The 20001-nt window shown below is 38.5% G+C and overlaps 1 protein-coding gene across 1 annotated transcript; it reads left to right on the top strand.

Moving 5' to 3' along the window:
• The first annotated feature begins 9883 nt into the window (after positions 1-9883).
• LOC117299329 (L-gulonolactone oxidase-like) lies at positions 9884-19463 on the top strand. Its single transcript, XM_033782848.1, has 13 exons — positions 9884-9984; positions 10279-10409; positions 11182-11288; positions 11611-11736; positions 12181-12275; positions 12695-12785; positions 13539-13724; positions 14660-14844; positions 15682-15831; positions 17106-17211; positions 17346-17404; positions 18026-18116; positions 19050-19463. The coding sequence occupies exons 3-13, from the start codon at positions 11196-11198 to the stop codon at positions 19179-19181; spliced, it is 1314 nt and encodes a 437-aa protein (XP_033638739.1). The 5' UTR covers positions 9884-9984; positions 10279-10409; positions 11182-11195; the 3' UTR covers positions 19182-19463.
• Positions 19464-20001: the final 538 nt, after the last annotated feature.

The raw sequence follows: 20001 nt of genomic DNA, 5'->3' as shown, positions 1-20001 counted from the left end.
AATTGAATCATTGCGACAAGTTGAAGATTGTGGTATTTCAACAGAAACCTATAACCAGCAGACACCGTTTAAGATTTTAAAGGGACTCCTAACCGTAAGTTGTGATTTATTTTGTGAACAAATTTTTGTTTTTGAAATTTGTTCTAAGTTTAGCACGAAAATGTACATTTTGATATTTTGTGATTATAGTGCAAACCAAGTGTAGAAATGATTTGATTATAAGTTTTTCCAGACAGAAATGTTCAATTATCATTATGGTAAATCTGTGTGGTTCCGAGTTAAACAGTTTGGGACAGGCATTAATCTGGCTATTAATTAATCTGGCATTAATCTAGTTTTAGCGAAATTTGGCCTTAAATTAAAAAAAACACAAGGGGTAAGTCCAGCAATTTTATTGAGTTTGGACCTTTAATTGATAATATCACATGGGGTTAAGTCCAGCAGTTTTATCGAAAAATGAAAAAATCACAAGGGGCCAGTAGAGCGGTGCCATCAATTATTTGAGACTTAGAATGCATGGAATTGCAAAGTGATAACCTTTTTTAGCTTGATGAATTTAATCTGGGCACTAGTTCTATTTGATGTGGAGCTCCATTTGCCAACACATCCTTCAAAGGCCAACAAAAACAATTAAGAATTATGTATTTATACCTTCTTAGTGATAGGCCTACATCATATTCAGATCATTATGAGCTTGTTATTACGGGTGATCTCTTGACATCCTCATGACGATGGGACAAACACTAAAAAAAGAAAAACATTTTGAAAAAAACAAAATAATTGTGCACATAGAAATTAAAAAAATCACAAGGGGCAAAGTCCAGCAGTTTTATTGAACTTGGGCCTTAAATTGTAAAAGAAAATACTACAAGGGGCAAGTCCAGTAGTTTTATTGAAATTAGGCCTAAAATCAAAGGAATCAGCAGTTTTATTGAATTTAGGCCAAAAATTCAATAAAATCTCAATCGAAATTGGGCCTTTGAAAAAGTCACAATGGGCCAGTAAAGCGGTTTTATCATTTTTTTTTGCCATCAATTATTTGAGACTTAAAATGCGTGGCATTGCAAGGTGATTAGCTTTTTTTAGCATGATGAATTTTATCTGGGTGCCAGTTCTATTTGGTGTGGAGCTCTCTTTGACAACACATCCTTTAAAGGGCAATGAAAACAATTTGTTAAGAATTACGTAATTACCTTCTTAGTATAGGCCTACATTGTATTCAGATCATTATGAGCTTGTTACTGGTGATCTCTTGACATCTTCATGGCGGACAAACACTACAAAGAAAAACATTTTAAAGGACAAAATAAGTTTGCATCTAAAATTTAAAAAAAAATTACAAGGGGTATAAGTCCTACAGTTTAGCCAGTTTGGGCCTTATTCAAAAAGTACAGTAGTTTTATTGAATTTGGGCCTAAAATAAAAAAAAAATCATGAGGGGTAGGCCTGACTTCAGTAGTTTAAATCCAATAAAAATCACAAGTTCAGAAGTTCAGGCCAGATAAAAAAAACATAACAAGGGGCAAATAGAGCAGTGTTATCAGACTTGGGCAATTAATTATTTGTAGCTTAAAACGCATGGCACTGCAAGCCTGATTCTTCACAGAGGCAACGAATGCAATTGCCTCCTTGCCCCCCGGTCATTGCCTTGGTGCCCTTAAAAATGCCCCAGTAGAGTTTCCTCATAGGGTGCCCTTACACCGAGGAGAAAAGGCCTTTTTGCCCCGCCCATTCAAAAACGAAGCATGCAGTCCTGCATTGAAAAGTGATCTGGGCGCTAGTTCTATTTGATGTGGAACTCCGTTTGACAACACATCCTTCAATTTAAAAAGCCAACAAAAACAATTATTAAGAATTTTGCATTGACCTTCTTAGTTATAGGCCTACATCTTATATCTAGATCATTATGAGCTCGTTACTGGTGATCGCTTGACATCTTTTTTTTTTTTTTTTTTTTACAAGGTGATTGGCCTTTTTAGCTAGAGGAATTTAATCTGGGCGCTAGTTCCATTTGATGTGGAACTCCATTTGCAAACACATCCTCCAAAGGCCAACAAAAACAAATGTTAAGAATTTTGTATTTACCATTTTAGTATTGGCCGACATTATAATCAGATCATTATGAGCTTGTTACTGGTGATCTCTTGACATCATCATGGCGATGGCTGACAGACACTACAAAGAAAAACATTTTAAAGGACAAAATAAGTTTGCATCTAAAATTAAAATTCAAGGGGTAAGTCCAGCAGTTTTATGAAATTTTTGCCAAAAACTAAAAAAAAATCCATCGAAAAAATTGGGCCTAAAATTGAAAAAACCACAAGGGGCAAGTCAGACCTTCGTTTTTGAGGAGCCAATCGCGCTCGCGCTCCTACCGCGCTCCTGGGGCTGTTTTCAGGTGCGCGATCGACAGCGCTCCTCCGCGATCATTACGGTGTATTTTATTTATAACACAAAAGCAGATTTCACACCAGTCGTTGTTACTTTGTGTGCGACAATAAATAAAAGAAACATTGAACGCTAGAGGTCGCTTTGGAACGATGCACTAGCGTGATATTAAACACCCTCTATTGGTAAAATCTACGAGAACCAGCAATAAACGCATTGAGACAAGACTCGACGTGTCACGTGGGAGTTTTAGCGCATTTCCAGGCGGCGCAAATGCGAGGGCGAAGCGCATACCGTCGGCGTACGTAGCTCAATCAACATCTGTTGTGCAATCTCGAGATTGAGCAGCGCAATTAACAGATTGCTAGCTATACGAACCTTGAGCCTGGTACATTACTACAGGGTACATACGTACACACACACACGCTGCTGTATACGTCGTCCGTGCAATACTAGAACTACTAACTAGATCAACCATGGATCAACGACATATTTTCTCATAAGAAAATGTGTTTTTTCTAATGCTTTATGCCAAATGTGAAAACATTTTAGAAAAAAGGAAACATTAAACATAAAACCTTAAAATCGTGCGGTATTTTGTCACACGGGAGTGGGATCGGGGTTGTTTTATTTGATTTTGTCTTTAAATTTTATTTGTGTTGGTCCGAGTCCGATCCGACCTGACCATTTTAGAAATCATAAACTGAGTATGCTATCAAACAAATTGAGCTCCTGGACAAGCTAAGAAGAGTGATTTTTTAGGAGCTCAAATTGAGCTCCTGAGTATTCTCAGGAGAGCGATTAAAAGAGCTCCTTCTATTTCTATAAACAAAGGTCTGGCAAGTCCAGCAAATTTAACGAGTTCGGGCCTAATATTTAACAAATCACAAGGAGTAAGTCCAGCAGTTATCGGATTTGGGTCTAAAATCTAAACAAAATTCACAAGGGGCAAGTTCAGAAGTTTTATCATACTTGTGCAATTAATTATTTAAGGCTGAAAATGCATGGCATTACAAGGTGATTAACCTTTTTAGCTAGAGGAATTTAATCTGGACGCTAGTTCTATTTAATGAGGAGCTCTATTTACCAAAACATCCTCCAAAGGGCAACAAAAATGATTGTTAACAATTATTTATTTACCTTCTTATTTATAGGCCTACATCAAATTCAGATCATTATGAGCTTGTTACTGGTGATCTCTTGACATCTTCATGACGATGGCGGACAGACACTGCAAAGAAAATAATTTTTGAGGAAAAAAATTCAAAAGGGGTAAGTTCAGAAGTTTAATCACATTAAGGCTAAACAATTTGAGCAAGTATAGCAGTTTTTTTTTTTACTTGGACGAGTAATGGGGAGAGGTTGATGGTATAAAACATTTCTTTTGTTTTACCATAATGAGCTTAATGTTTATCTGAGGGGGTCCGAAAACACTAGGCTTCTGGGGGATCGTATGACCAATCCACAAACCAAGTTTAGAGTTGATACGCCAAGTCCTTTTTAATTTATTGCGCGGACAACAATTCTTTTGTTTTACCATAATGAGCTTAATGTTTTACTGAGGGGGTCCAAAAACAATAGGCTTCTGGGGGGATCCCATGACCAATCCACAAACCAAGTTTGGAGTTGATACGCCAAGTCCTTCTTGATTTATTGCTGGGACAACAATTCTTTTGTTTTACCATAATGAGCTTAATATTTTACTGAGGGGGTCCAAAAACAATAGGCTTCCGGGGGATCCAATGATAAAACCACAAACTAAGTTTGGAGTTGATACGCGAAGTCCTTTTCAAGTTTTATAATAAATAAGTTTTACTTGAACCAGGAGAGGGGGGAAAGATTCTATATCACGCCCCCCCCCCTTTTTCAAAGACGACAAAGATGGTCACGATGCCTTTTAAACACAAGCTTACCCCACGATTTTAAAAATACAGATTGAAAGATAACTTTTAATTAAGGTGGCTCTTTAATAATAATAGGAGAGGGCTGTATGTACCTTCTTCCTTTGGCTTTAGGCCAAAAAAAGAAAAAGAAAAAAAAAAAAACATTTGATCGTCTGGAGGATTAGGGCCTTTTTATTTATTATTTTTTACTTTTTTTCCCAAGATGGCCACTTAGTATTTCTAATCAAACAGGCCACAAATTCTTCAGTTTGAATCCACCGCAAACTTATTTTATCTATTTGTTGCATGAGGACCCTTATAAACAGGGACGGATAATACACTAAAAAGATTTGCTGGTGCATTCACTAATATTGTTTTATGAAACAGACGGTTACACATCTTCAAGAGTACCACGTTAGAATCAGGAAACGCTCCTAGGCCAGTCCTTTTTAAAGGATGCATGAAAAAAAAAAAAAAAAAAAAAGTTCAAAAAAAATCGGGGGGAAAAAATGGTAAGAAAAAAGAAGGATGCAGCCCCACAAAAAGATGCGGGCGGGGCGATCAACTAGTATTTTTTTTTATTTGGCCTTAGTTGTTATTGCATTTCAGAGCTATAAGAATTGAATAATTTACAGGGAAATGGGCCTACTTTTCTATAAAAAGGTGTATCTGTAATTATTCACATGTACTACAACCCACCATAGAGTAAATCATGTAAATTGTCACAGAGTGAAATAAAATTAGCGAAATTACTCCAGATCCTGTGGTAATAGAGTAACATAACATAATTTGTGTATGGCCAGAGTGCATGTACTTTAAATTTGTTCTTGTAAGATAACAAGTTTTTATGATGAGTGGCCAAACCTCGCCCCAAAATTCCTTGAGCAATCTATTTATGCAAAGAAGTATAATGTGACTTCAACATGGGTTTTGATTGGTTAAGCTATGGGTTATTTTGAACAATGAATATTCATGAGTAGGCTTGAGCGAGCAGGGATAAAAAGTTAAGGGGGTATACAAATAAAATTCTTAAGATTCTTTTCTGGTTTTGGAGGGTGTGTAGACCCTATGGGAATAGAATAAAAATTTTGGCATTCGACATCAGAGCTTCTTGAGGAGAGGATGTGAAGCCAGCCTCAAAGATTTAATTGCGATCCTTATGAGAGAGGGCATAGCCAGCCTTTGGCAGCGAGAAGTAACGAGAGTTCAACCAACAATAGTTTGATTGGAGTGTCGCTTGCTGATAAATATTTTATGTGTAGCGATTGGTATTGAGCAGAACTTCGGGCAAGCCAGGATTCGCCAGTATTCCTGTAAGTTAAACTTTGTATTAAATATTGATGAACTTAAAGACCTGCTTAAATGAAAATTTCAAGTCGTAAACTTTGCTGAAATTCACTTAAAATGTTTTCAAAGAATAGGGAAATAGAGTCTATAAAAAGATTTCAATTGTGTAAAAAAACAATCATCTTGAATGCCCTTATTCAGCGCTTTTCTGAGAGATTTGCGAAAAGCCCTGTTACGTAATCACTCTCAAAACGTCATCTCTGGGAACTCCAATTTGTAAAGCCGCTTTGTTGCAGCGTGGAGGCATAACAAAGCAAGCTCCCAGAGATGACGTCAGCGGCAGGTGCATTATAAACAAGTTAAAATACCATTTCCGTTGAAAACATTCCGCTCAGTATGTGGTTCAAGACGGGCGAGGTAGCCAACCGAATTTACAATTATGTTTCTCTATTCTTGCGGTATTTAATTAATGGGCTCGAGTGGAACAAAGGCTTTCAGAAATCAGTTTTAAAATTATTTTGATTTTTGGGGTTGAATAAAGAATTGACTAGAGTGGGATTCAAACCAACGACCTCAGGATTAACGTGCCGGCGCTCTACCAACTGAGCTATCTAGCCTTATTTTGTCAATATCTTCGGGGTGCCAGTCAAAAGCCGTACAACCGTTAACTAAAATTCTTTTGTGATTATGAGTAACTTATGAGATGACTTGTTGTAAAAAGACCGAGTAGTTGGAATGGTGTTTATTTTGTATGTATGTACAGGGCTTGTACCTTGGGAGAAGCCCCGCACAGTGGCTAGTTCTTGAGAAGTTGAAGGTGGACCGGTGATGGATCTCACCTCGAGTGAGCACACTACCGTTAGATGAGAAGGACTAGTTGTATTTTTTTCTTTTAGGTTGAAGTTACATGGGGAGATTTAAATAAAATGTTTTTTTCAACTCCATGAGAGGCACATAAAATGGTAAATAATCATCTTGCATTTTGTATCACCCCTGCGGTGTAATGGAATCGTCCAGGTACGTCGAAATACAACATAGCGGATATTTCCGTTCGCTACTAAGTTCGGGGTAAACAGTTTGAAAGTGAATTAGATGCATATGACTCTTGTGCATGTTTTCATCGGTTGACTTATGTTGTTGACTTAAAAATTGTTGTTGTGAGGGGTCGCGAGTTGTCGGTATTTAGTGAACAAAATTATATTTGTAAATACAAATGAGAAGCGTCAACCTAGTTTTCTTGCGTGTGTGTCGAGGGGGTTGGATACTGAAGGTCTATACTTGGGTGGAGTCCTGGGTATGTGACATAAATAAATAATGTAAACTGTTGGTAATAATAGTACTAGTAGTACTACTAGTGTAGTAGGCCTATTATTTTGAACAATTAAAAAATATTTGTTTCTGTCTTAAACCACTTTCTTTTGAATGTTATGAAAAAAAATAAGAGAAAATCTAGAGAAAAAGTATCTAATTTACTCACATGAGATATTATTTGATTCAGTAAAAAAATAGTGAAACTGGTGGTAGTAAGATATATAGTTTTAACAACCATCGGAGTATGGCTTATGGGTATAACAAAATTATAATTGAAAATAAAAAATTAATATTAATTTTTACACTGACCTCTTGGCTTGCAGACTGATGTATTTGTGTATTCATGGTAATGTAAATTGTGGAGATTTTTTGTTCTTCTATTTTTAGTAAGGAATAATTTCTGTATCCTGCCTGCCACCACCATCTACCATGACCACTTTTTCACTTTTTTTTTTAAAGAATATCTCATTAAAGCCATTATACACTTTCGGTAAACAGTATTGTCCAAGTCGCACACTTCGTGTATCACAACTTATATTATATAAAACAACAAACCTGTGAAAATTTAGGCTCAATTGGTCATCGGAGTCAGGAGAAAATAACAGGAAACCCACCGCGCGTTTCGCCGTGTCATGACATGTGTTTAAAATAAATCTGTAATTCTCGCCATATGGAAAACTTTGACCCCATTTCGGACAGAAAATAAGCCCCTGCTCTCTCACACACCGCGTGTGTGCACCCACACACATTCATGAATATGCAGTGCGGTCACAGCAGCAGCAGTGCACACGATCAAACCATTCCAGACAAAGGGGGTAAATACAACTGGAGCGGAGAATGTTCTCGCATACAGCCATGCATGTACAGAGCAAGTAGCCTGATAATTATTTCCAAATAGAAAAATAAATAAATGTAACTTTAGAAATTGTCATGCTTGTTGTGATACCGAATAATATAGTTTAATACGTGCATGTAACATCACATGACAGTTCTTCATGAAAAGTGCATGTCAATCTTGTGTAAGTGTTGCTTCTGATTAATCTTAATTTATTTTGTCACTCAAATTTATTAAAACGGCACAATAAAGGAACAGAGAAAACCACCATTCTTCCTTCGATCATCTTATGTAAACTACCCCTCTAAACAATAATGCGGTGATCCAACGCAAAGACGTCAATTCTTACACTTATTACTGGATATTTAGACAGATTTAACTTATGGCAGTGATCAAAAGAGGAACCGGAACATAAATACTTTAATAAAATCTCTTTACTTGTAAACAAATCTGAAATTCAAGCAGTAAATTTCGCGATTTCACCGACGAAAAAACAGAGCCACTCGCTTTGTCTTTCACGTGGACGGAAGCATGAGTGTATTGGGCTAGTTCCCAGTACAACAAGTGCGTTCATTGCCTGTGTACGGGAAACCAATGGAGCCTGACTATACTAACTACTGCATATTCATTGCGGTGTCACGTCTTCAGATATGAAAGGAGCTCAACAATTGGATCGAAAAAGGCCCTATATTCCTCTAGACCAATCAAACTTATTCTTATATCACTGGAAAGAGAATTTTCTCTAGTTTATTTAGACATGCGATCCAGTTGTGTAAGATGAATGGAACAGCTTTGCCGTTCAATTTAGTGAGCGAACTCCATGAAAACTGAGTTGACCTCCATAGGGATTTACGCTTTTGAGCATTTTTAGCACGTTTTTAATCAAAAAAGGCCCTATGTTCTCGAGTTGCATGAATTAAGAAAATATATCGTACCGAAAGCAGATGTTATATACTTTCAAATACTGAGCAATCTGGTTTGATACATAACAACACTTTTTGCTAGCAAGGGGAAGTTCGACTGGAGGGCCGTTTTTGGCCATGTGTTTCACGTGTTAAACCACGCGTGCAGGGCTTCCGTGAGCAAATGTCCGGAAGTTTTCTATATGAACGAGAATTTATATTGTTTTACCGTTTTCTAAAAAAGTAAAGCATTTCATGGACTAATATTTCAAGAGAAGTCTTTCACCATTACCTTCTGTAAACCCTGTAAATTATTTGTAAATCTATAAACTTTTTTTTTGCTGTACCGAAAGGGTCCAATGGCTTTAAAAGGAGGTGAATTGCACAATCAATAATATTTTAATAATAATAATAAATAATAATAATAATAATGCATTTATAATGCGCCATCTATTTATCTATTCCGAGGCGCAGAACAAAAACAATACATACAACAAAAAAGAAATGTAGAACATAATACAAAATGTTACAATGAATAATCTACTGTCAAGACATGTAACGAGCTAAGTGTAAGAGGATTTAAATAAATGAGTTTTAAGCAATAGGTCTACCTGTTGTTAAGATTAAGAGAGGAATGTGAAGCACTTTTCCCGACCATTTGAGGTTGCTAAGACCCCCCCCCCCGCCCCACCCCACCCCCGAAAAAAAAAAAACCGGCCTGACGAAAATGTACGACTCACGACCCAGTCGGCCAGCATGCCCTAGTACCCCCCCCCCCCCATCACGCCCCCTCCGGACCTCGTGGTTTCTTTTAAAATCGCCGCCTCTGGCAAAACCCAACAGTAAAAGTACAGATTTTTCATCAAAAAAGACACATTTTCAAATAAAATACTCCACCAAGGTATTGAGAAACTCAACGATCGCATTTTGAAATGTTTTTTGCTCGAAGTCTGTTTCGATAAAAGGAGAAATTTACCGAAAAAGAATTGAAGGAAAACCAGAAGTTCTTACCTACACCGTGAACTTTTCTCGAAAGGAAGAAAAAGATGCCGGCTGGTGCCCACACTGCATGTTCTTGCAATGTTTACATGTCACGTGGTCAGCTACACTGGTACCCTGTCAAAAGCTTGACGTTATAATTATGGTGCATATATGAATAATCAAAGCATGCAATCACTACATGCAACCAACAGTCCTAATTATTAGTAAGCGTATTCATCAAGTGACGTCACCTCATGATTATTCATAATTTACCAGATCTGACGGGCGCCCTCTACTCTCACGATAGGCGGAGAATCATTTAAAGATGGCGGCCACCATGGACGGTAGAACTTTTTTTTTCTTTCAAACCATCACACCTGGACAAAGTTATCATTTGGTAAGCCGTGTCATGTGTCATAATAATTCCAAGAATTAGATAAGAAATAAAATGAATTACGTTGGAGTAGTAATGTATAGGATTTGTATAAAATGCCTGCTGATTTAAGTTTCAACTTCAAAAAATCCGACACTTTGTTGTGTGACACTCTTAGTCTTATTATCTTAGTTAATACTTACTTATTAATTATAACTTAGTCTTTGTTTGTGATGTTATTTTGTGTATCGGGTCCGCATGACACTGGACAGACCTTTTTCACTCCAATTTTTTTTTAATTTGCTTTGTATTTTCTAGATAGAGTAAATGATCAGTAATTGATTGAATACCGACTTTCCGAACTCAACCCAGAGCCTGGTACGGTGCGTGCTTCATTTCTTCAGCACTACATGTGTATTTAGGCTAATCACACAGAGGAGAAAAGAAGGGTAAGTACTTGTACTATCAAATACTTTGGTTTATTAGTTAAAGACACTGGACACTACTATTGGTAATTGTCAAAAACTCAAAGACCAGTCTTCCCACTTGGTGTATCTCAATATGTGCATAAAATAACAAACCTGTGAAAATTTGAGCTCATTTGGTCATCGAAGTTGCAAGTAATGACAGAAATAAAAAACACACTTGTCACACAAGGTTATGTGCTTTCAGATGCTTGATTTCGAGACCTCAAAATCTAATTCTGAGGTCTTGAAATCAAATTCGTGGAAAATTACTTCTTTTTTGAAAACTACGTTACTTCAGAGGGGGCTGTTTCTTACAATGTTTTATACTATCAATCAACAGCTCCCCATTACTCGTTACCAAGTAAGGTTTTATGCTAATAACTATTTTGAGCATTTACCAAAAGTGTCCACTGCCTTCAATATAATGTTATTGTCTGCAAACAAAATTAAAATAAAACGGAAGATGAAGATGCAGAGACTGTGTGCAATTTCTTTTTATCTTGTAATATTATTAAATATTGAGCAACAAATCTTAAACACAAATAAATAAATATAAGTGGATTTTTGGAATGATTGACTATAAGTTAACTGTCCGAGATTCGAATCCCTACAATGTTTTTGTTTCTTTACATTTGGACACTCACATTTAAAGAAAAATTTGTTAATTTATTATGTTTCTATTGATTGCAGTTTTGGAATTGTTAAGAAGTGCATTTAAGTCAATAAATTATACGTCATAATTTGTTTCACTCAGGTACATCTGTGGAAATGGAAGGAAAAACATTCACCAATTGGGCAGGCTCCTTTTCCTGTTCCCCAGAGCTGTATTTTGAGCCGAGTTCCTTACAGGAAATAATTAAGGTTGGTATTGGAAACAATCCTCAATTCTTCTTCCTCATCTTCTTCTTCTTCTTCCTTACTAGTGCTGCTTCATTATTGAAGATTACCGCACTGCGGCTGGGCGCACGCATGATTCCATGAGACCGTAAGCCAAATCCGGTGCAATATTGTGCCACAGCACATTGTAAATTATGTTGTGAGGTCTCATAATTCCTTGCAGGAGAAAACTGCATGTTTAAGTGACGGATATCCGCGCTAAATAAGAAGCCCCTGTTATTATTATTATTACCAAAGGTTCTATATACAGCATCATGCCTTTAATTTTGTTTTTGTTTATTTGCAGATCTTGGAGATGGCGCGAACTGCAACTAAGAAAGTGAAGTTGAGCGCTCAGGGTCATTCCCCATCTGATATTGCAATGACTGATGAATACATGATCAATATGAATCGCTTCAATAACGTCATTAAGGTATGGATCTAGGCCATAGAGTTATATATAAGAACTAGAGGGTGCTCTGGTGATGCTGCTTGCACAAACGCGAAGGGACTGCAAGGAGACACGCGAGCCATTTTGAATGTGCGATGTAAGACGTATAGCATGCACAATGCATAAACTCTGATCTCACGTCAATCAATTTGCAGGTATGTCCTGTGCTAGTAAATTTTGCTTTTTTTATTGGTTTATTAAAAACATTTCAAAGTTCACAGCAAGACGCCGAATTGTATTTGAACTACAAACATTACATGTATAACAAATATGTTAAAATGTAAATATTTATAAAAGGCACAAAGGCCACAAAAGACCTACGATAAGAACATGGAACACCAAGAAAAAAACAACAATATCTTATTTGTTCAACCCTTAATAAAACTTCTTTTGTGCTGATGTTTATTTGTCTCCTGTTTATTAAAGTTGGACAAAGAGAAGTGTCAGGTGAAAGTTGAAGCTGGAATAACCGTGGATGATCTGAATAAAATACTGGAGTTAAATGGAATGGCCTTAAGCAAGTGAGTGTAGACCTTTCTGTCACTCGTTACAGCTTGAGTTTTTGCCAACAGAGGTTCGAACAAATTTAGAAAGCCATAAATGGAAAACAAGACTATATACTGATGTGTATTAGCACTGTATAATCAGTACTTTCCTGAGTTCGGTGAAAACAATCACAGGCATCTTATTCGTTTGGGATTCGAACCCTCAACCTTTGGAATTCTAGAGCAGTGTCATACCAACTTGACCACAGAGATTGCTGGTAGCTAGAGGCAGGTCGAGTCCTACGTTTTAGCATCAAGTTTTAACACCTATTTAAACATAGGGATAGGTAGCTCAGTTTGCAGAGCATCGTTAATCCAGAGGTGGAAGCTTCAAGTCCCGCTCTAGTGAAAAATGTCTTTTTTCAACCCAAAAGATGTTTGTCTTTTCTTGGTAGCCTTCCTGCCATTGGAGATGTTTCTGTTGGTGGATTGATCTGCACTGGTACCCATGGCACTGGTATCAAGCATGGCATCATAGCAACCCAGGTCAGTATATTGACCTGATGTCATATAGAAAGGTTTGCGGTAACACCATGTAATGACTATCTCTAATCATAATGAGTTGGGGGTGGTTCTGAAAAGAATCGTTGGTTTAAACTTGACGTTTCGATCAGTATGCTCTGATCGTCTTCTTGAGAAAGCTTTCTCCCGAATCCCAACCGAATAAGATGCTTTCTCCAGAAGACAATCGGAGCATACTGATCGAAACGCTTTAGAGATAGTCATTACATGGTGTTACCGCAAACCTTTCTATATCGTATTTCCACCATGCAAAATTTCAAATCCTACTCATGCTGATGTCATCACTACAATAATCCTGGGTGTGCCAAATACAATTAATTATATTCTGTTCATCCTTGTTATTTTTTGTTAAGATAGCACTAACCATTTCCAAATGACCTTTTGTGACTTCCTGTGCCCAGTTTCAAAGAGCTGGGGTGCGTTCCACTCGCGCAAACGTTGCCAACAGTTGCGCACGTTTGCCAACAATTTCAAGTGGAACGAGTTGTTCGCCGCCACCGTTGGAGAACGTTGGCAACTTTAGGCGAACATACTTCGGAGGTGTTGGCGAGTGATTTTTAAAATGGCGGACAAGCATACGGTATTATTTCTTTGTCACAAACATAATTACATTGTATTTTTGGTGGATGATAATGCATTTTTATTTGGCGCTTTGAGGCCTAGCATAAGTACCTTTTTCTTATTGTTTTTTTATATTCTCAATGTCTCTGTGTTAAGGTTGTTGAGCTTGAGTTGCTGACAGCTCAAGGTGAGGTCCTCCTCTGCTCTCCTGAAGAGAATCCAGAGATCTTCCGAGCTGCTCAATGTAGTATCGGAGCGCTGGGCGTCATCGTCACACTAACATTCCAATGTGAGCCACAATTCAAGCTTCTTAGGAAGGATACTTCAAGCACTCTGGAAGAGGTAATTCAGGTTTTTGTTTTTGTTTTTCAGGGATACGAAATGTCTGACTTGTAATCGGAATTCAGACTTTTTAAAGGGTCTGGGTACTTTTTGTAGGACATTTAACACAGTGTAGAAAGCTTCCCTTAAAATATTGCTTACTGAGGTGCTGTAGTTTTTTGAGAAATTAGTAAAACAATGTCACAAAATAACTTTGTACGTGCTGAAATAATTTGTGTGACTTGTTTATTATTTCTCAACAACTACAGCACCTCGGGAAAAGGCACTGGACACCTTTGGTAAATGTCAAAGACCACACTTAGTGTATCTCAACATATGCATAAAATAATAAGCCTGTGAAAATTTGAACTAATTTGCGAGAGAACAACGGAAGTTGCGAGAGAACAACGGAATAAAAAACACCCTTGTCACACAAGTTGTGTGCTTTCAGATGCCTTGAATTTGAGACCTCGGCTGAGGTCTCGAATTCAATCTAAATATTTGGGTGAGAAGTTACTTCTTTCTCAAAAACTATGTTACTTCAGCGGGAGCCGTTTCTCAAAATGTTTTTATACTACCAATAGCTCTCCATTGTGCTTGTTACCAAGTAAGTTGTTATGCTTACAATTATTTTGAGTAATTACCAATTGTGTCCACTGCCTTTAAGAGTGAGAGAGAGTAGAGAAGTTGAATTTTATGGGCTTGTTTGAACTTGATAGATTTGTCAGGGCAGAGATGGTCTATGTGAATGATTAGCTTGGAGCACGGTAACTCGAAGCACCGGCTGTATACTCCCCAGTGAGCTGAGATGGTTTAAGGAGTTTAATATATCGCCCAGTGAACAGGGGTTGCAATGTCAGAAGCGCTTTGATACACCCTTTGAGCTGTGATAAAGCGCTATATAAACATTGATTATTATTATTCTTATTATTTTTTTGTGCATTGTCTCCCTGCAGTGTCTGTCTCAAATGGACAACCTCATCGACAGCAGCGAGTTCTTTGTCTTCTACTGGTATCCGCACACCGAGGGCGCTGTTATGAGGCAGAGAGATAGAACGGACAAACCTGTTGAATCCAGTTTTAACTGGTTCAAGGACTCCCTGATTGGCTACTACTTGCTTGAGTTGCTTTATTGGATCTGGTAGGTATCTTGATGTCTTGTGCTCTGCGGAGTGTTGACTTGTGACACTTGTGTCCTTAACCCTTCAGTGCACAAGGCGGTCACCAGCAAACTTTGATAGGCGGTCATAATTTAAAAGCTACAACGCCCATGCATTAAACTGCTCTCATTCGGTTGTTAAGAGCGATTGTTGAGCTTTCGTTAGCACTTATTGTGAAGGGGTTTGCTCCAGAGCTCCCGGTTTGATTGGAATTACATTGTGCAACTGCTCTTTGTGAACCATTGCATGATGCTACGTAAAGGAATTGGCCTGAAACTACAATACCTTACAGGAAAGCACTGAATGTTGAAACACCTTGAGCGTCACTGAGTGACGGATATGAGTGATATATGGAAGCCACTATTAGTATTATCATTATCTTGCTCAATGTATATTTGGTTTGCGGTAACACCATGTGTGTATCTACTTGCCAGGTAGAGTTGGTCTTAGGGAACTGTCTTGCTTTATTCTACTGCCGAGGAGTAGATAATCAGAGGTTCGGGAGACTTCTCAGTTCTGAAAAGAACTGTCCTGCTTTTTAACTATTACCAGGGCGGATGGTATAGAAATTAGACTGGACTACTACTTTAGCTTATAGGATCGTAATTAACTGTACTGCCGCGGAGTCAGTTCTGAAATTGGTCTCAACGTTTCGACTAGCTTGCTCTAGTCATCGTCAGGAGACTTGCTCACTGCTCAGAAAAGTCTCTGTAAAATCAAGGTGTTTATTTTGATGTATTTTGAAATTAAATATTGATTAATGAATGAGAGAATGAATTTTTACTGTTTTCTTTCTCACAATTTTAATTTTCTTTCAGTACCTTCTTGCCACGACTGATACCACCTGTGAACCGATTCATCTACAGCTGGTGTAGCTCTAAGGAGCGGACTGATGTCGCAAATAGTGACAAACTCTTTCAGCACCAGTGCCTCTTTAAGCAAGACGTGACAGAGTGGTCAATTCCCAGGTAAGGCTGGTTGGGAATTCAAGTGTGTCCTAATTTTGTTCTTTTAGGTTGTAATTTTTTTCTGTTTCTTGCCACTTCGCATTGGTTTGAAACGCAAAAGACACTAAATGACACAAGGTACAATAAATATTCTTGTGCATTGAATTTATTAGTAATTTGTTATTGGGTTGTAGGCTTGCATGCACAGAGATGCAAGCGGAAATAACAGAGTCGAATGCAAAAGATATTTGTTCCTCGAAAAAGCTGCCCGTCAGCAGGAGAGGAAGTATAAGAGCAAAGAGAGTGAACAGCGAACCAGCATCCATGTGCATGAGCTTGAAGGGCGTTGGCCAGAGGGCATGCTTAGACATGTATACCGTGGTAGCTCAAGCGTGAAAGGGTTACGTCATGGAGGAATTTAGGTCCTTTTTGTGCAAAACAAACCTGCTGGAGGTTGTATGAGACGCACACACATGGCAGAGTGTCGCGGAAGTGTCGTGGCCGAGCGGTTATTAGAGCACCAAACTCAAGCTCTGCTATTTCTGTTCAGCAGAGTGTGGGTTCGAGGCCTGGTTGTGACACTTTTGTCACTGAGCAAGACACTTAACTAGTATTGCTTCTCTCCACCCAGGGGTAAATGGGTACCTGTGAGGGCAGAGATGGTTCTAATGTTTGATTAGCTTTAGTGTGCTACATATGTGGCAGCACAGATAGATAACTCGAACGCTGTTGGAAGTTTTTTTGTTTAGGGACAGTTAAAAGAAGTTGGTTTGTAGAGCGATGGCACGGTTGGCTTGTGCGTAAAGCGCTCGCCTCTCACCAAGGTGACCCCAGTTCGATTCCCGGTCGGGGCCATATGTGAGTTGAGTTGTGCGTTGGTTCTCTGCTGTGCCACGAGGGTTTTCCAGACTATCCGGTTTTCCTCCCTCAGGAAAAAATCAAACACTTTCGATCTTGGCTGTGCTCCGTGGTCATAATGGGTTGATGTAGCTGGCAGCTGAATGCGCCCTTGCATGCCTGCTTCTCGAACACGTTGTAGCCGCGTCCTTCGCAATTCAGCTCTTAGCTGCGAGTAAGGACGATTAGCCCCCCAAATTATTGTTATTATTATTATTATTATTATTATTATAAGCTGAACTACGAACCTTCGTTCTTTTATGTCTACAAGCAGTTTATCAACTGTTCTGGTTTGGTTCTTTAAGACAGATATCAGTAGTGTCGGTTGGATCAACCCCCCCCCCCCTTCTACCTTTTTCTAACATTCCATATATTTTTTGCTATGTTTATTCTTGCAGGCAACAGACGGCCTCTGTGCTTCGAGAGCTGAAAACTTGGCTGGATGCCAATAAAGATGTTCACGTCCACTTCCCCGTTGAAGTGCGATTCGTCAAAGGCGATGACATCATGATGAGCCCAGCCAATGGGAGGGATAGTTGCTTCATGAATATTGTAATGTATAGGTAAGATCAAGCATTATTCATTGGGTTACAAGGCCTCTAAAGGTTGCCTTCTAGTAGTAGTAGTTGAGCGATGACATCATGATGAGCCCAGCCAATGGGAGGGATAGTTGCTTCATGAATATTGTAATGTATAGGTAAGATCATGCATTATTCATTGGGTTACAAGGCCTCTAAAGGTTGCCTTCTAGTAGTAGTAGTTGAGCGAGAGGCTGTCTTCAGAGGGATAAGTTTCTCACAATGTTTTATACTATCAACAGCTCTCCAATGCTCGTTACCAAGTCAGTTTTTAAGTTAATATTTGTTTTGAGTAATTACCAAACGTGTACCTTCCCTTTAAGGCTAGATTGCTCTGTTGGTAGAGCACCGACTTGTTAATCTGGAGGTGGTTCGTTCCAATCCTGCTCTAGTCAATTTGTTGTTTAATAGATGTTAAATTTGCATCGGGGATAAAGAATATTAATTTTTGGTTTCTACCCATACGCCGATGTGTGTTAGCACTGTATACTCAGTACTTTCCCGAGTCCTGTGAAAAAATTTAACATCTATTATATCGTTGCGGTACCCGCTGCCAAAACATAGGATTCGAACTGCCTCTAGCCACCGGGCAACCTCGGTAGTCTAGTTGGTAAGACACTGCTCTAGAATTGCAAGGGTCGTGGGTTCGAATCCCACCCGAGTAACATGCCTGTGAAATTTGTTGTTTGTTCAACCTGAAAATATGATTATTAAATTTTGTCTCCTTTTCTTTTGTGTAGGCCCTATGGGAAGTTTGTTCCCTATGCCAAGTACTGGGCTGCCTTCGAGAAGTTCATGTTCAATGCTGGAGGGAGGCCACACTGGGCTAAGGTAATCTTTAACTGGGCTCAACTGGGTACTTTTGGAATATATCAATACTTATTGCTCAAGTTTTGGAAAGGATAAGGTTTAAAGGCAGTGGACACTATTGGTAATTGTCAAAGACTAGCCTTCACAATTGATGTATCTCAACATATGCATAAAATAACAAACCTGTGAAAATTTAAGCTCAATTGGTCATCGAAGTTGCGAGATAATAATGAAAGAAAAACAACCCTTGCAACAGGAAGTTGCGTGCGTTTAGATGGTTGATTTCGAGACCTCAAGTTCTAAACTTGAGGTCTCGAAATCAAATTCGTGGAAAATAACCTCTTTCTCGAAAACTATGGCACTTCAGAGGGAGCCGTTTCTCACAATGTTTTATACCAACAACCTCTCCCCATTACTCGTCACCAAGAAAGGTTTTATGCCAATAATTATTTTGAGTAATTACCAATAGTGTCCACTGCCTTTAAGATTGGTTAAAATAAGGTTGAACTGGGTACAGCCATGTGAATGTGGGTTACATGGGGCTACTGTAACTATACTTGGTAAACCAGGTTAACTGGGTGTAATTAATACTGAAAGGGGTTTTAAATAAATTGGGTACAGCCATGTAAAGTAACGAACACTAGGTTTAACTGGGTACAGCCATGTATGCACAATGATGAAGGTGGGATATATGGGGCTAATGCAACTTTTTTTGGTAACAACCGGGTGCTTGTAATACTTACTTGGTTCATGGCATCGACTGGGTACTATTAATATTGGTTAAATTCACTAGGTTTAACTGGGTACAGCCATGTATGCACAATGATGAAGGTGGGATATATGGGGCTAATGCAACTTTATTTGGTAACAACCGGGTGCTTGTAATACTTACTTGGTTCATGGTCTCTACCTCCATACTTGATTGAAAACTTGTTTTCATTTTTTTTTCTGAAGGCTCATAAACTGACGGGGACAGACTTCAAGCAACTGTACCCCGAGTTTGAGAAATTCTGCGACATTCGTAAGAAACTTGATCCCCAAGGATTGTTCCTGAATGACTACCTACAGAAAGTCCTCTTTCAGTGAATGGAGTTATCTTCACAAATCAGCAATGCCCAATTCCAGAAAGCTGTTTACCGGTAAGCAAATTTGTGTGCTTACTGCTGAGCAGAAAAATGTATGCAAGCATAAACGTATTCCACCATGATTTCTTGGTTAGCAGAAAATCTCTAGGCATGCATGCACGCTCATCATGGATTTGCATTGTTATGTCACTCATGTGGTAACTGTGGGTTAGCCATAGAGTTATATATAAGAACTAGAGGGCGCACTGGCCTATATACGCGACCCGCCATGCGCGCAGGCGGCCATTTTCTAAGTTGAACAAACAGGCATTGCTTAGCGTGTGTTTGTGCGGCCATTTTGTAAGTTGAAAAACAGCATCGCGTAGGTTTCAATAAACACAAACTCCAATGTGTGTTTCATATTCAACGCGCGTACAGAATGGCGCGCGTGTGTCTTCTTGCAGTCCTGTCGCGTCTGTGCAAGAAGCATCACCAGTGCGCCCTATAGTTCTTATATATAACTCTATGGGGTTAGTCAGCATTTACCCTTGCTTACGGTAAACAGCTTTATATTTGGCCCTGATCACTGTAGGGCAATTAGCATTCCTCGCAATTATATTCGACCAGAAACTAACTGTAATGCGCTTTTAAATTGAAAATAGCTTCAAATATTTTTAGTACTTTTGTGTAACAATTATTGTGAGTAAATTGTAAAATAACGACCAGAAGCTAACTGTAATGCATTTTCAAATTGAAAATAACTGCAATTATTTTGAGTTATTTTGAGTAATTACAAATAGTGTTTGGTGCTTTAAGCAGCTGAATGAATAGACGGCAATTGC

The sequence above is a fragment of the Asterias rubens genome, chromosome 14, assembly GCF_902459465.1.
Source record: "Asterias rubens chromosome 14, eAstRub1.3, whole genome shotgun sequence".
Lineage (NCBI taxonomy): Eukaryota > Metazoa > Echinodermata > Asteroidea > Forcipulatida > Asteriidae > Asterias > Asterias rubens.
Note: the sequence above shows the minus strand (reverse complement) of the source record. Positions and strands in the feature narration are given on the sequence as shown.

Bases quoted from the DNA above. Each gene is read 5' to 3' on its own strand.
- LOC117299329 (XM_033782848.1), top strand. From the start codon at position 11,196: ATGGAAGGAAAAACATTCACCAATTGGGCAGGCTCCTTTTCCTGTTCC. The intron at 12,786-13,538 runs GTCAGTATATTG...CTCTGTGTTAAG, and splicing joins ATGGCATCATAGCAACCCAG to GTTGTTGAGCTTGAGTTGCT. The intron at 18,117-19,049 runs GTAATCTTTAAC...TTTTTTCTGAAG, and splicing joins GGAGGCCACACTGGGCTAAG to GCTCATAAACTGACGGGGAC.